This window comes from Heptranchias perlo, chromosome 2, assembly GCF_035084215.1.
Source record: "Heptranchias perlo isolate sHepPer1 chromosome 2, sHepPer1.hap1, whole genome shotgun sequence".
In the NCBI taxonomy this organism is placed as follows: domain Eukaryota; kingdom Metazoa; phylum Chordata; class Chondrichthyes; order Hexanchiformes; family Hexanchidae; genus Heptranchias; species Heptranchias perlo.
Window position 1 is genome coordinate 73,763,574 of NC_090326.1, and position 12,917 is coordinate 73,776,490.

The window sequence follows — 12,917 nt, forward strand, 5'->3', positions numbered from 1 at the left end:
GCAACAAACATCTGTGGCCCAATACTTACTGTAGTATATTTCCCCAGCTGGCAAAGAGAAGGGAAGGTTTCCTGGTGAGCTTTGCGAATCTTTTCAATTAGATCCTCTAATTCTGCTGTCATTGTGTAGCTTTCTGAACACTCTTGTTTTGGCGTCTCCTTTTTCTTTTTGTTTCTGTCATTTCTTACAGCTAGAAGGAGAATGAATCACAATCAGGCATATTTAACGCAATTAATGCAGAAACTTTCAAACCCTACAGCAAAATATTGCACACTGTGAATTGGAACAACTGTTCCAACCAGCCAGTCAATCATTTTCTGAGGTGGATGGCACATGTCAGTATCCAAAGCCGCAAAGTAGCAACATTGCATAAACTACTCCAATTATAAAAGGTTTTCAATAAAACAAAGAAAAGCTTTATGCAGACTTTTAGTGTGGACATGCTGTATGTAACACAGAAGCAAGTGGTCAGGCCCTGTTTGTACTAGCTCTCAACATATTTATTCATGAATGTACATGCATATCATTAGCAACACTCACATGACTAACAACCCTGTCACTGCTCTGAAGAAAGCTTGCAGAGGGCTTGGTAAACCAATTTTACAAAGCATTCAAATGCAATGAGGATGAAAACAAAAGGCTGTAAACGTACACACAGAAATATAACTGGAAGCAGGTAAGTGGTGTATTGGTATATTGTAAATAGCAAGGACGATTCACAACCATAATAACAAAGGGGAATGATTTTGGCAAACCTTTTTCTGTTCATTTGCCAAATACATGATGCAATGGCATAAAATGCATTAGAATCTGTCATTTGGTGAAAATACACAAAGATTTCGGATGGGGTCAGCAATGGGCAGGCAGAAATTCCACTCAGTTCCCCCAGGAACTTCAGCACTTGGTACTTACAGATACATCTATGAGGTTTCACAGTAGGACCACTTTGAAAGTGAACCTAAAGGCTGAGGACAGGGAGACATTTAAAGGAGAAGGAGGGGGAGAGATTCAACTCACAGCCATCCGTTACGTGCCTGAAAAATGGGAGGCCAGCAGTTGAAAATTGGAGGGGCACCTCAGCGGCCCCATTGACGCTCAAGGCCTGCCTGATGTCATATTCAGGTGAGCGACCCGGTCACCTGGAACAGGTGTATGGCTGCTGAAATATACAATTCAGGCTCCTATGCTGCTAGTCGTACCTCGATTGCACACTCCACCTAATTGTAATAGGTGCTGAGTAGCCTAACCAGTGGTCCTTAAAGGGATTGCTGATGGTCGATCAGAAAAAGGCCCAGGAAATTTTAAGCTTTTACCTTTGTGGGCCAAGGAGAAACAGGAGTACTTCCCCAGGGCCCAAAAAAATCTCTGATCCTGCTGCCCGTCCATTCGGGGCCCTCCCCAAATCACCTCCCCATCACCAGACCAGACCACCGTCTGGAGCAGGTGCCTACAACTCGCCGGTGGCATTTAAAAGAGGCTTGAAACCGAAATTATCTCAGGCCGATGTGCTGAGCAGATGCTCCACTGATTTTGTGCCTGTTTTGAACACAAGTTGAATTTCTCCTCCGGGAAGTCTAGGGTGAGTACTTTTTGTTCAAAGCATTCCTTCATTTCCAATTGAAACAAAAATAGGAACAACAATTCCATGATATTTTTCATTTTCCTCAAGCAAAACCCCTCTACATATCAGGTTTCCTTGCTTCAAAGTAACCTGATAATTTTGTGGATAAGTAAGCATTTCAACGTGGCTCCTCTGATTGCAATGAGGGCCATGGCTTTGGAGTTGATCCAAAGCTGTCCAACCCCAGGAAGACACAATACCAGGTGGTTATGCAGCAATCTTCAATCCCATCTCACCAGCCATTGAAGGAGCAACAATAATAACAACTATGGAACAACCCACGGCCGAGATGGTGCTACACTTCTGGCTAAAGAAGGATGGTGATGAATTGTCAAAAGGGAAAGAAACTTAGAACTTAGAAAAGGAAAAAAAATGAAAATCTATTTATGAAGGTCAATTCATTATCATACCGATCTTGGTATATGTTGCATGTGATCTTATGGCTTTTCAAACAGGCTTGATTTGGATACAAGTTTCTCCTTAAGATATGATTCAAAAGCAGTCTATTATCAATAAATAATGCTTAATGGGCTTAAAATTTACCAAAAAAAGACTTACAGTAGTTATGGACCAGTATGACATCAACACTAACTGGAGCCTTAAATTCATCATTTGTTGGTATTGCATTTCTTTATTAATGATAGTAACTGTATGATGCTTTTCAAAATTGGACGTAACAGATACACAAACATGTTTCACACACTCAGTCAAATCTAATTATTTCAAGATTGCAGGAGCCAATCCTTCATTTCAAAGGCTGACTTTTTTTTCAACATTTTTGTGCTCATCAAGGCGAGGGATGTTAATGCTGGGAAATAGAACACTTCCCAGATCAGCATCAAATACTCCAAGGTCTGGTATAGCATAGCCAGATGCAGAATAAAGTTCTCTCTATTTTGCCACAACCTTAGAAAAGCATGCCCTAGTGCACTGAGAGTGGCATTATTTCCATTTCCCACCAGACATCCTGTGGTCTCTCGCAGTGAGACTGCAAATTAGTGTCAGGTTACGTAGAACAGTTTGTGCTGTAAACTCCCAGGAACTGGACTGAGGCTGTCCAAACTCATTTCACATGGAATCCTTACAGCCAGCAGAGGAGACCTTCACCTTATCCAGAATGGATTTGAACCCAGGTCCAAGAGGTGAAAGACTAGTGTCGAACCCACTGTGCACCCCTAGTGCCTCCAACAGCTAATCTAATGGAGGTTTTGACTCATCTTCCACCACAATCAACCATACAGTTTTGTTCCCAAACACAGCTGCTTTGCTATGCAGAGTGGATGCCTTATACTCCCCCATAAGAAAGGAAATTCAAAAGAAAACCTTTCCCAGAAGTTCTTGTGCACATCCTAGCAGCTGGTTTTGAAGTAGCATTGGCAGAGCCTGTTACTGGGTCATCCACCCACCTGCTTTCTTGGTGGCTGATAATGTATCGTCTGGAAAGAGCTCCTTCACTTTGGTGAACTGAGTGGGCATGAATTCACAACATAATCTCAAAATGTTATACTATCGTCAATCTCTTTAGAAGAGCCACAAAAATGGTTGGTAAGAGAAGTAGAAATGTCACACTGGTGGTGGTAGGAGATGTTCTTATGATGTTGGGTCCAGGACATGCTTCAAGGACATATAGAAGCATAGAAACATAGAAAATATGAGCAGGAGTAGGCCATTCGGCCCTTCAAGCCTGCTCCGCCATTCAATATGATCATGGCTGATCCTCTATCTCAATACCATATTCCGGCTCTCTCCCCATACCCCTTGATGCCTTTTGTGTCTAGAAATCTATCTAGCTCCTTCTTAAATATATTCAGTGACTTGGCCTCCACAGCCTTCTGTGGTAGAGAATTCCACAGGTTCACCACCCTCTGAGTGAAGAAATCTCTCCTCATCTCAATCCTAAATGTCCTACCCCGTATCCTGAGACTGCGACTCCTCGTTCTAGACTCCCCAGCCAGGGGAAACATCCTCCCTGCATCCAGTCTGTCTAGCCCTGTCAGAATTTTATATGTTTCAATGAGATCCCCTCTCATTCTTCTAAACTCGAGTGAATACAGGCCGAGTCAACCCAATCTCTCCTCATATGGCAGTCCTGCCATCCCAGGAATCAGTCTGGTGAACCTTTGCTGCACTCCCTCTATGGCAAGTATATCCTTTCTTAGGTAAGGATCTTTGCTCTACATCTGGCTAATGCTTTACCAGACTTACCAGTGCTTAATACTGGGTGAAAAAAAGTAGAAAAATCTATTCTCCAACAGTGGCACCTGCATGAGCATAAATTCACCAAAATAATTAATAATGAGAATTACAGGTAAGGAGGCGGTGGGTGGGGGAGGGTCAAATTGCTGATGGGAAACCCGGAAGTACGGGTTTCCTGGATGTCCTTACGATTTTGACGTAAGGATGTCTTTTATTTATTTTTTGACGGTTTCCCACCCGACAAGCCACCTGATTGATAGGCTGGTCTCGGTCGGACGAGAGAAGAGGAAAGAAGAGATAAGTGTTCAGGTAAGTCTTAGATTGGATGGATAGGGGGATGGGGGGGCGTCGGGGGCATTAGTCATCAGGTTCAGTCATCGGGTGGGCAGGATCAGTCATCGGGGGGGGGGGGGGGTTAATCATCAGGGGTCAGTCATCGGTGGGGGAGTTAATCATCAGGGATCAGTCATCGGTGGGGGAGTTAATCATCAGGGATCAGTCATCGGTGGGGGAGTTAGTCATTAGGGATCAAGGAGATTGGGGGTCAGTCACCGGGGGCATCAGTCACCGAGGTGGGGGGGGTCAGGATCGGGGGTCATCGCAGGGGTCGCGATTGTTGGGGGGGTCGCAATCGTTGGGGGGAGTGTGTTGCGATCATTGGGGGGGGTCACGATCGTTGGGGGGGGCATCGACGATCATGGGGGGGGGTCACTGCAGGCAGGCTTGTTGGGCCTGGGGGAAGCACTCCTGCTCCCCCAGGCCCACGAGCAGTGCTATAAAGGCACTTACCTGCAGCTTCGGGCCTTCTCGCCTCCTCTCATATGACGTGAAGGAGAAGACCCGGGAATCCCGGCCCCCAGAGGCTAAAATCACAAAACCTGAAAATATGGAGGCCCGCAGCCTCCTTGAAAGGTCTTAGTGACCAACCCGCCTCCTGAGAGCGGGTTGTTTTCCCGCCCTTCGTCCCGCCCCCCATGAAAACCAGAAATGGGCGGGTTGGGGGGCCGGTTTGAAATTGTTGTAATTTTTACTGCCCCCCCTCCCCCAACCCACCCATTTTTCCAGCCTAAAATCATGCCCCTGATACATGAAAGGTCAAAATCTAAAGGTTTTCCTTGCCTGTAATTAATTAAGAACTACACTCTTTCCTATTGTTTATTATAGTTTTGTGCATAAAATTATGAATTAAATATATTAGCAAGAGTTAGTTTTAATACAGATTATTACACGTGGAATGTTTGTGACCTGCCTCTTCCCTCCCCAGGCACGATGATTGGAACCTTGAAAAAGTCTCTTGAACAGCTATTGAAGACTGAATTCATAGAATAATGTCAAATACTACTTCTTTCACCCATGAGACAGTAAGATTAGCTTCAGGACTTGATCTAAAATGCAAATAAATGGAAAATACATTTTCCATTTGCCAATGCACAGAAAAAGCAGCTGTTATCAACTGTGACCATAAAGCACCTGCATTCAGGAGAGAATTGAAGCAGTACTGGATGAGGGAGAAGAAATTCCAAGATCTATACTTTATATACGTCAATTTCCCATGGTGTAGCACACTGCAGGTTGGAGAAAATGATTATTTTCTTACCTGTCTCTCCTCTTCTGCTTCTGTTTTTCTCTTCTCTTCTGCTTCTCTCCCAGCTCTTCTTTTTTTTTCTGCTTCTTTGTCTCTTTCTTCTTTCCTTTTGGATGGGAGGTGGTAGGTGGTGGGGTTCACCTTCACCGCCCTGGCAGAGCAGATTGCCTGTCCATTGTAGATCCAGCCTGATTTTCATCCCATTGATTTCAGGGAGCCTCGACCATCAGGAGCTGGCACTGGAAATTCAGGTGCACACTGCACATGATTTTCTCAACTATTTAAATAAACGCACGCCCAAATTTCTGACATGGATTTCCAGAGGGCGAGGTTCTCCACCAGCGGTGCAGACTCATAAAATTACCCCTTTAGTATAGTGATACAATCCTCCTTTAGTTTCAAGCCCACGTCACTTAATGTGATATCACTTGTCTGTAGAGGTTAAACATTACAATACTTTCACAGTAACAGCATTTTTAAAAAGTCAAAATGTGCTCATACAAAAATAAATGGGATATTCTGCCATGACTCAAACACTGTTTGCCTTAGTGTGAACATATTCACAGTGTTGTTGGGAGAAAATGGAAGGCCTGTTACAGCACAGGTCTAGATGGTACTTTCAGTTCCTGCTTAGTAATGCTAGAAAACTACTGTCTGTGTTTTGCAAAGTGAATAAGGAGGACCAAGACAGATGGGAGAGAACCAAGTCTGCTTTCTTAGTGCTGGGTTTTCTGATTACTTCCCAAACAAAATCAAAAGCCAGTTTGCATTAATACCAGCTGAAAGCTGACCTGAATGCAAAAACTGGGAAAGTGAAATTTTAAAAAATTGGCCTTTTGTTCTCAACACAGCATGAGCCCACATATTACTCTTTTCATGTAGCTTTTCCAAAGAAAACATAGACATTTCGCAATTTACAGTTTAGTCTGTGACGAATGTCTCAATTTTCACCACTGCCAACTCCTACATGGTTATTCTGATGCAGGGCAAAGACTGTGCTTCTATTCTGCCCTTAGATTAGCATATGTCCACAATGGTGACTCACACTGACAGGGGATACTGCTTGAAAGTACCATATTGGATTTGGGGATGGGGTCACATAATAGAAATGGAAAGGTTTGCTCAGCTGAATGCCATTACCCCACATTATTTTAAATTATAGAGATGAACAGAAAATTTGAAACAAAAATAGAAATTGCTGGAATTGCACAGTAGGTCAAACAACATCTGAAAGAGGGATTAAACTATGGGTCAGACCCTTCGCAAAGCTGGTTCTGCTTTTATTTTTTATTCAAATTGCAGTGCTGAGGGGTACCTGAAGGAATGAGACGCCACACTTGTAATAGTTAATTTTCAGTGCCAGAGAAGTTGCCTGGCAGTATTAAACACTTATCACACCGTTAAAAGGGTACATAGTGCTGAAATTGTCAAGCCCTAACTTCCTGTGGTGAGTTTACTTCATATCTACCGCGCAAATTCAGGCGTTTTCATGAAGCTAACGGCGGAGTGGCACATCTCAGAAAGCAACTTTCGGATTTTCGCATTTAACTGTGCAGCTGCCCTTGCCTGAAGTTGCTGTGCAATTTGTGCATAAATAACGGTGAGCACCATTCGCCTCACCATTATTTTGACAGCAAATTCTGGGCCATTAACAATTAAAAGGTAAGTGGAAACTGATGGCAGTTTGTGGAACCTCAAAAACCTGGTCCTCTGAATCCATTGTATCTTTAGAGATTGCCAGTTTTATACTAGACAGCGCTATTGTTGGTAAGAAAACCATCCGTCTTGTCAGCGTTCTCTCAATGTAAAAGGGCTTTTTAATATCCAGCAAGAGAGCAAACAAAATACATGATGCTGTAAAATGATTCCAAGAACAAGACTGAAAGCAGCATTTTGGTTGCTGCTAGCCTCATGAGCAAAGCACAGCTTGAAAGGGCTTTAAAGAACATAACATCTGAGACTATGTTAATAAATCTGATTTGACTGATGTAATGAAATAATGTATAGTGCATATGTCTAGAAAACTTGGGGATGAGTCTTTGAGTTCCTGATGGTCCAGTTCATTCTTTGTAGATTAATGAGAAAATTGATGTCAGTGCATTATAGTAGACATGTGAGGGCTAACGTTTCGGCATTGCGTTCCCAGTGGAGAGTCTCGTGTACTGGGAGCATCTGTTGGAAATTCAGGTGCACATGATCTTTCAACCATTAATTTAAATGGTCATAAAATCATGCACAGTGTGCACCCAAATTTCAGTATATGCACTTCCAGCCAGTGAGGTTCCCCAATGGGATGTGATAACTGTTTATGTGGGAGAATACTTCTCATTTTTCAAATAAAACAGTTGGACTATAACCTGGTGTTGTAAGATTCCTTACATTTTAAATGAAACCTACAACCCCAATTGTGCTGAACACGTAAGAAGCCATGTTCTTCTAGGATTTCTCAAACCAGTTCCTAGTGGGTGCAGGCCCACAAACTGGGACAAATCAGCATTAAAAGATAAATGTTGTTCATTTGTTCTCCTGGAACAAAACTTCACCCACTGGGAGCACATATTGAGAATTTGGGTGTGAAGGTGAGTGGGCCCTGCACTATGGACAATCCTGCAGGGACCGCTGATCTCCACACCAGACAAGTGCCAGGCAATGACCATTTCCAACAAGAGTCTAACCACCTCCCCATGACATTCAACGGCATTACCATCGCCGAATCCCCCACCATCAACATCCTGGGGGTCACCACTGACCAGAAACTTAACTGGACCAGCCATATAAATACTGTGGCTAGAAGAGCAGGTCAGAGGCTGGGTATTCTACGGCGAGTGACTCACCTCCTGACTCCCCAAAGCCTTTCCACCATCTACAAGGCACAAGTCAGGAGTGTAATGGAATACTCTCCACTTGCCTGGATGAGTGCAGCTCCAACAACACTCAAGAAGCTCAACACCATCCAGGACAAAGCAGCCCGCTTGATTGGCACCCCATCCACCATCCTAAACATTCACTCCCTTTACCATCGGCGCACTGTGGCTGCAGTATGTACCATCCACAGGATGCACTGCAGCAACTCGCCAAGGCTTCTTCGACAGCACCTCCCAAACCCGCGACCTCTACCACCTAGAAGGACAAGCGCATCAGGCACATGGGAACACCATCACCTGCACGTTCCCCTCCAAGTCACACACCATCCCGACTTGGAAATATATCGCCGTTCCTTCATCGTCGCTGGGTCAAAATCCTGGAACTCCCTTCCTAACAGCACTGTGGGAGAACCTTCACCACACGGACTGCAGCGGTTCAAGAAGGCGGCTCACCACCACCTTCTCAAGGGCAATTAGGGATGTGCAATAAATGCTGGCCTCGCCAGCGACACCCACATCCCATGAATGAATAAAAAAAAACACGGGATTCCGATACTCATGCTGGGTAGCCAAAGCTCCACACCAGGAGACTGGATTGTTAAAACTTACCCTTAAATTGGCAATCTCAATTAGATAGGCCACAAGGATATCATGTACATGAAATGGAAACATTTACTCTTGTGCAGTAGCAGTGTACTTCTGAGGTAGTAGATAAGGCACATTGTTTTGGCAGAGTGGAGGGAACTTCACTGTGCACCTGGTTGTGCTATTCTGACATGTCGCTACATGATGTTGATCCAAACTGTAAAAGTAATCTTCTGTACTATATTCTGGAAATAATATCCTTAACTTTAAGAGTACAAAAACTTAGCAAAAACAGGAAGAAAATGTGCTCTTGTTGCTAGCATCATCACAGAGGCTGCAAGCTCCTTAAGCAGAGAGCAGCACTCTAACCCAGCAGGGGTGGCAGCCAGCTGCCCCTTCACCACCTCGTCACATCTAAATGATTACGGTGAGGTGAGGTCCGACAATCCACCTAATTTCCCTGCTACTGCCACTGACCCTGGAGACTGCTAGGAGAGGGGTGATGGTAGACGTTGCTGCAGTGATGGAAGTTCTGCTATTTCAGTTGTTGGAGGGACTATGGACGAGGGACTATGGAGGCCATCTCTCACTCCTAAATGCTCAAATGACATTCAATGCCTGTAAACCTTTGTCCAGTTGAGGCCCTCAATTAAAAATTTGCTGATGTTTTCAGGACACTTCTGCTCTCTTTAAGTGGTCCTCTTCCTCTTTCCGTCACATTTTTCCAGGCAAAAGTGGCAGGCTTCCTCTGTGCTGCGCGGATCCTGCTGGTAGCCCACCCTGCATATTTGTTAAGCCCCTACCCAGGAAAATGGGTCGGAGTCATATTAGAGTCAGGACAGTGGGTAGAAGTCCTGCCCCAACCCTCCTCCAGCAACATACCTTCCCTGGAGGAAAATTCAGGCTAAACTGTCTTGGTCATGTTGTTTTGATCAATTTAAAATTCAAAAGTGAAACAGAAATCATACAAAATAAGGCTGAATATAAGGCAAGTATATAGTATATGAAGCAAATATTCTAAATATCTGCTTTATGTTGGGCAACTTTTTTTGCAAGCTTTTTGGGAAGTTATTGAAGTACATTTTTAAGATTCATTTATCCTTGCTAGTGAATTGGAACTGCAAACATTCTTGAGGTTTGGTGTTTATTTATCACTGTTAAATCTGATTTCCAAGCTTCATCTCAGTCTTCAATTATCTGTTGCATGGAAAATTTACTGTACCCACCATTAAGCCTTCACACATCAGCAAAGAAGGAAAAAAATCCTTTCCACCAGAAAGACACATTTACCTACATTTTAAAGTTGAATGACAGGCTTGTTGAATGTTAAAACAGCTCAACAGCTTTAAACTGTCTGAAGAACACAAACACATTGTTATTTAATGCAGTCGTATGAACTGTCGCCAAGAACTCCAAGATACAAGAGATAATTCACACGGGAATCAGCTTACTCCTTCTCCAGTACTGGCTCTCCTTGTCTTGCAGCTTTTTTATACTAGCAAGTTACTAAAACAGCAAATGTAGTTTATGGGAATGAAACGCAAAATAAAGCTTTAAGATCTGAAGTAGCAAAATAGGTTCTGAAAAATCTAAAGATGTCCTGCATGAGTAACTTTCCAAACATTATGATCTCATAATTTGTTATTGTTTTTACAATTGAGGAACCAAAGCCATGGTCCATAGTACACAATACCACTAGGTATGAAAAGAGTAAGAGAGATGGGATGAATTGGGAAGCAGTCGTTAGGTGACACCAAGCTTTGGTTTTAAAAACCTGAAAATCATACGAGGGACAGACTGAGTGAGGTAAGGAGCTCCACATTTCTTATGTCCTAGGAAAGGGTGAATAAAAGTGATGAGGCTTGATTTTAATACATTGGGAATGTAGGAAGGAGAAAGGGTGGGAATTGTCTGATCCACCGTCATATCTTTGGCAGAAGTTCGGTAGAAACCCTGTTTTTGCCTGAAAATGATGTTTCCCCCAAACTTCCATTGACATTACTGCAGCAAGGTGGGAGAAGCCACCAGGAAATTCACCCCATGTGTATAATTGCCATTCAGAAGGAATGAAAGAAAACTTCATAGAAATTGGGTGGTATAGCAGAGGATGGGATGGGACCACCAGATCCTTGTCTCTGAAAACAGTTCTTAAAATCTTCCTCCATCATTCAACAGGGATCTTGACTGCACAATCCAGCCACATTTAAATGACAGTGGGCTGTGGTGGAGTTAGGGAAACTGGATGCTTTCCCTGCATTCCCGCCACAGTACCTACAATCCCAGGTAAGACCAGTACAGCGATGACAAAATTTGCTGGGGCAATGGTGGGCAGATTACTGATAGAGAGGGCCTAAGAGTGATCACCTCTCCCTCTCTTTTGTCCCCATGCCCCCTGCAAATGAAATAAAAACTAATTATAAGCCTTTCTAAAAAAAATTTTAAAACTCTTACGGCTGCTGCTGCCCTTTAATAAGAATAAAACCAGACGGACCACCCGGCATCGGACCACTAGGCACCGGACACGACAAAGGCAAACCAAGCCCAGTCGACCATGCAAAGTCCTCCTCACTAACATGTGGGGACTTGTGCCAAAATTGGGAGAGCTGTCCCACAGACTAGTCAGGCAACAGACTCATAGAATCATACCATTCAGCCAACGTCCCAAACTCTTCCATCACCAGTCCTGGGTATGTCCTGTCCCACCGCAGGGCAGACCCACCAGATGCGGTGATACATTGATATAAAGTCAGGAGGGAGTGGCCCTGGAAGTCCTGAACATTGACTCCGGACCCCATGAAATCTCATGGCATCAGGTCAAACATGGGCACGGAAACCTCCTGCTGATTACCACCTACCGCCCTCCCTCAGCTGATGAATCAGTCCTCCTCCATGTTGAGCACCACTTGGAGGAAGCACTGAGGGTAGCAAGGGCACAGAATGTACTCTGGGTGGGGGACAAGGGCAGCAGGCACATGGGAACAACACCACCTGCACGTTCCCCTCCAAGTCACACACCATCCCGACTTGGAAATATATCGCCGTTCCTTCATCGTCGCTGGGTCAAAATCCTGGAATTCCCTACCTAACAGCACTGTGGGAGAACCTCCACTACACGGACTGCAGCAGTTCAAGAAGGTGGCTCACCACCACCTTCTCAAGGGCAATTAGGGATGGGCAATAAATGCTGGCCTTGCCAACGATGCCCACATCCCATGAACGAATAAAAAAAAAAGGTTCCTCCCCCTTCTCCTGCTACAGTGGCTGTCCCGCTGCAGCACCACTGAATTTTACTGCCTAACAATCGTGGGCTCCCTCTGTGTAGTGAAGATCCAGCCTGGAGCCTGCTCTGCATTCTTAATTAATCCCAACTGAGGAAAATAAGTTAGGTTCAAGAAGGGGTTAGGCAGCAAGTAAAAAGGCCTGCCCTGGCCGACTTCCAGCAGCAAAACCACCCCAGAAGTAAATCAAGCCCAAGATGTGAGAAAGGGATCCCTATCTTGCATCCTGTCTAGAATTGTGCGAAAGGTATTAGAAGAGTCTCCCCAGATGTGGGAGCAGTACTCAATTCTTGATTTGGACTTTACAGATAGCTAAAAATTCTTGAGGGGAAAAGAAAGAAGAAAGTGAGCTTCCTGTAGGCAGCTTTCGTAATGGAGCAAATGTGGGAGTTTCACTTGTGGTCAAAGGAGATATTAAGGCCAAAATGTCAATAGATGAACAAAGACTAAGGGTGGAACCATCATCAACACAATTTGTATTTGTGCAGTGCCTATAATGTCAGAATAAATTCCATAAAGATCCACATAAATGAACCAAATAGTAGAAATTTAGACACAGTCAAAAGGATGGCTACTGAAGATTTTTTGAAGTAGCATGGTAAAGAAATTTAGGGAGGGAGTTCCAGAGATTGGGGCTAAGAAAACTGAAGGCTCTGCCACCAAATGAGGAATGCCGAAAGGAGGACAGGCATACACAGGGGTCCACGATCAGAGAAATGTAGGTGATGGGCTGGGATGTCGGGCTGGAGGAGGTTAGAGATGGAGGGTAAGACAATGCCATGGAGAGA

At 44.2% G+C, this 12,917-nt stretch overlaps 1 protein-coding gene across 3 annotated transcripts in view; it reads right to left on the reverse strand.

Annotated features, from left to right (window-relative positions):
- LOC137340467 (retinoic acid receptor beta-like) overlaps positions 1-12,917 on the reverse strand; it is a 193,454-nt gene that overhangs the window by 97,053 nt on the left and 83,484 nt on the right. For all 3 annotated transcript variants that reach the window (XM_068002936.1, XM_068002928.1, XM_068002919.1), the window contains one exon: positions 30-190. In XM_068002936.1, the coding sequence (XP_067859037.1) occupies positions 30-190 (161 nt within the window). The remainder of the gene's footprint in view (positions 1-29; positions 191-12,917) is intronic.